Consider the following 2,265-nt stretch of genomic DNA (forward strand, 5'->3'; position numbering starts at 1 on the left):
TAAACACTTTCATTTTATTGCTGTATGTGACAAATATTAGTTGTGTTTTGCTCTGATATTGTTACACGCTGTATTAAATCTGTGATACTAGTGTGAAATCTCTGCTGCTTTAATATGTACGGAAGTTTATTTTAAGCATCTTTCTGGGTGGGGGAGGGGGGATGAGGGGGCATCACCGGAGAAAAATTTCTGAAAGAAACTCTGCCTTTAATGTGACTTAGGCTTTGAATTAAGGACTAAAAGATTTCTTTCATGGACCTCTAGGTCTAAGAGATGGATACATTTAAACTTTTGCGTTTTTAACTATTTTAAAATATAGAAAAACAAAACAAATTTGAATAATTTTTTATTACAATCAACATTTTATTTAACAAACTTTTTTCTTCTCTTTGGTGCAGTTGAGCCTGCAATGTCTACCAACAATATTTAATAACATTGACTAAAAAAATGTCAAATACAATTATATAAAACAAGCACCAGCAACGCAACAATTCTTGAATTAACCACTGCTACTGCTGCTGCTCTTGCTACTGCTGCTGCTGCTGTGGTGGTGATGGTGGTGATGTTTGTGGCTATGGTGGTGGTGATGCTTGTGGCTGTGATGATGATGGTGCTTGTGGCTATGATGGTGATGGTGATGATGCTTGCTTTTACTACTACTACTACTACTGCTGCTGCTGCTAGGCCGGCAGAAGACCTCAGCAACCAGGAGAGCTGTTGGAGAAAATTTAAAAAGGTCAGAGGTCATAGTTTAACTTGGAATTGTAACTGCTATGGACTTTGTTAAAACTTAAAGAGATTTTAAATTTTGTTTTTTAACCAAATGAGCAACACGCTCAAAACTGAATTTTTAAAAGTAACACGAGCTCGTGTTAAAGAGCATTGTTTACATTAGAATAGAAAGCTAAACTGTTAATCTGATAAGATTAACGGTGCACCTAGAGATCGGAATATGATGTGGAATGTGCACTTTTCAATCCATTTAAAAATAGACGTTGCATCTACCTGTGATTCATAAATCACATACCTAAATAATGCAGTGCTGTTATAAATTGTATGTATCTGTATCACCAGAGATAGATCTGAGATAACTATGGACCTTGTACCTCAAAACTCATCAGTGGAATCTCGATTTAAGTCACAATATAATAACTTAAAAGACATCTTATTCAAGTAGAGAAAAAGAGTTTTTTTTTTAAAATATATAAAATAATAAAATTCATTTAAATGATGAATTTTTTAGGCTCAATGTAACTGTGGTGCAGCACTTCTTCCAGACTTTTTTCTCCGGGGGGCACTTGAAATTTTCGGGGGGCGGTAAACTTTCTTCGGGGGGGGGGGGGTGGACACTGTTAAAAGTATATATTTTCTATATAAATTATAAAAATTTCATATCGTGAGAGGGGGGGGGGGGGTGAGGGGGGCAGTAAAAAAAATATCGGGGGGGGGGGGGCTAAGCCCCCCGAAGAGATGCCTGGAAGAAACTCTGCTGTGGTGGTGATGGAGGGGAAGCTAAAATAAAATATTGGAGATGTTTTATATATTTTATATTTGTAAACTAAACAAATATATTCCGTTTTTATTTTAAAATGTATTTAACCTAGAGATAAAAAAAAAAAACATTTTAATTTTAGTTTGCAGTATTTAAATCGTAATCCAGCTTTGTAAAACAATGGCTTGAAGTCTTGTTTCCCTACGTTTTTGTTTTTTAAAAGTAAAATAAGTGTTTCCAATAAAAATTCTCGAATGTTTGTTCTGGCTAAAAAAAAAACTCCACTCTACGCTATCTATAAACATATGCCGGTACTTACATAAACACAGCAGGACGATAAAAAATGAAACCTTCATGCTGACGTTGTGTGGAGCACAAAACAAACAAACCCAAGTGGTTGTTGGAGGCTGAAGATTTGTGTCTGACATACGTCCTCACCCCGTCCTTATATACCCAGCATCCAGCTCGTGTTCTGTTGTCTTTGTCGTATCCCACTTGTCTCAGTACACCATTCAGATTCTCGTTTAGATTAGACATTCATTACAATTAGAATCAAGCAATGAATGCATTTGTGAGCGTTAGAACAAAAGTACAGGTAAGGGAGGTAAAACACAATGAGCATTTCAGCGTGAAAAAAAAGCTCCGGACAAAAGTTTCGACTTACTTCCCTTGGAAGAAATGTGTGAACCACAGACAGCCGATACCTTCAATGTATTCGATTTTCTTTACAGAAAGGTATTTTAAATCTGGTTCTGTTGGTGCTATATTTTTTA

The 2,265-nt window shown here is 35.9% G+C and overlaps 1 protein-coding gene across 1 annotated transcript; it reads right to left on the bottom strand.

The window, feature by feature from the left end:
* Positions 1-419: 419 nt before the first annotated feature.
* On the bottom strand, positions 420-1,897 carry LOC131938103 (putative histidine-rich protein DDB_G0274557). The gene is made up of 2 exons (XM_059296000.1): positions 1,812-1,897; positions 420-714 (listed from the first exon to the last, which is right to left on the bottom strand). The coding sequence occupies exons 1-2, from the start codon at positions 1,846-1,848 to the stop codon at positions 500-502; spliced, it is 252 nt and encodes an 83-aa protein (XP_059151983.1). The 5' UTR covers positions 1,849-1,897; the 3' UTR covers positions 420-499.
* Positions 1,898-2,265: the final 368 nt, after the last annotated feature.

Source organism: Physella acuta, unplaced genomic scaffold (assembly GCF_028476545.2).
Source record: "Physella acuta isolate Inbredline_101_S28 unplaced genomic scaffold, ASM2847654v3 ptg000234l, whole genome shotgun sequence".
In the NCBI taxonomy this organism is placed as follows: Eukaryota; Metazoa; Mollusca; class Gastropoda; family Physidae; genus Physella; species Physella acuta.

Coding starts and splice junctions, on each gene's coding strand:
- LOC131938103 (XM_059296000.1), bottom strand. CDS start 1,848: ATGAAGGTTTCATTTTTTATCGTCCTGCTGTGTTTAT. Junction 715..1,811: donor TATCGTCCTGCTGTGTTTAT/GTAAGTACCGGC, acceptor TTTCTCCAACAG/CTCTCCTGGTTGCTGAGGTC.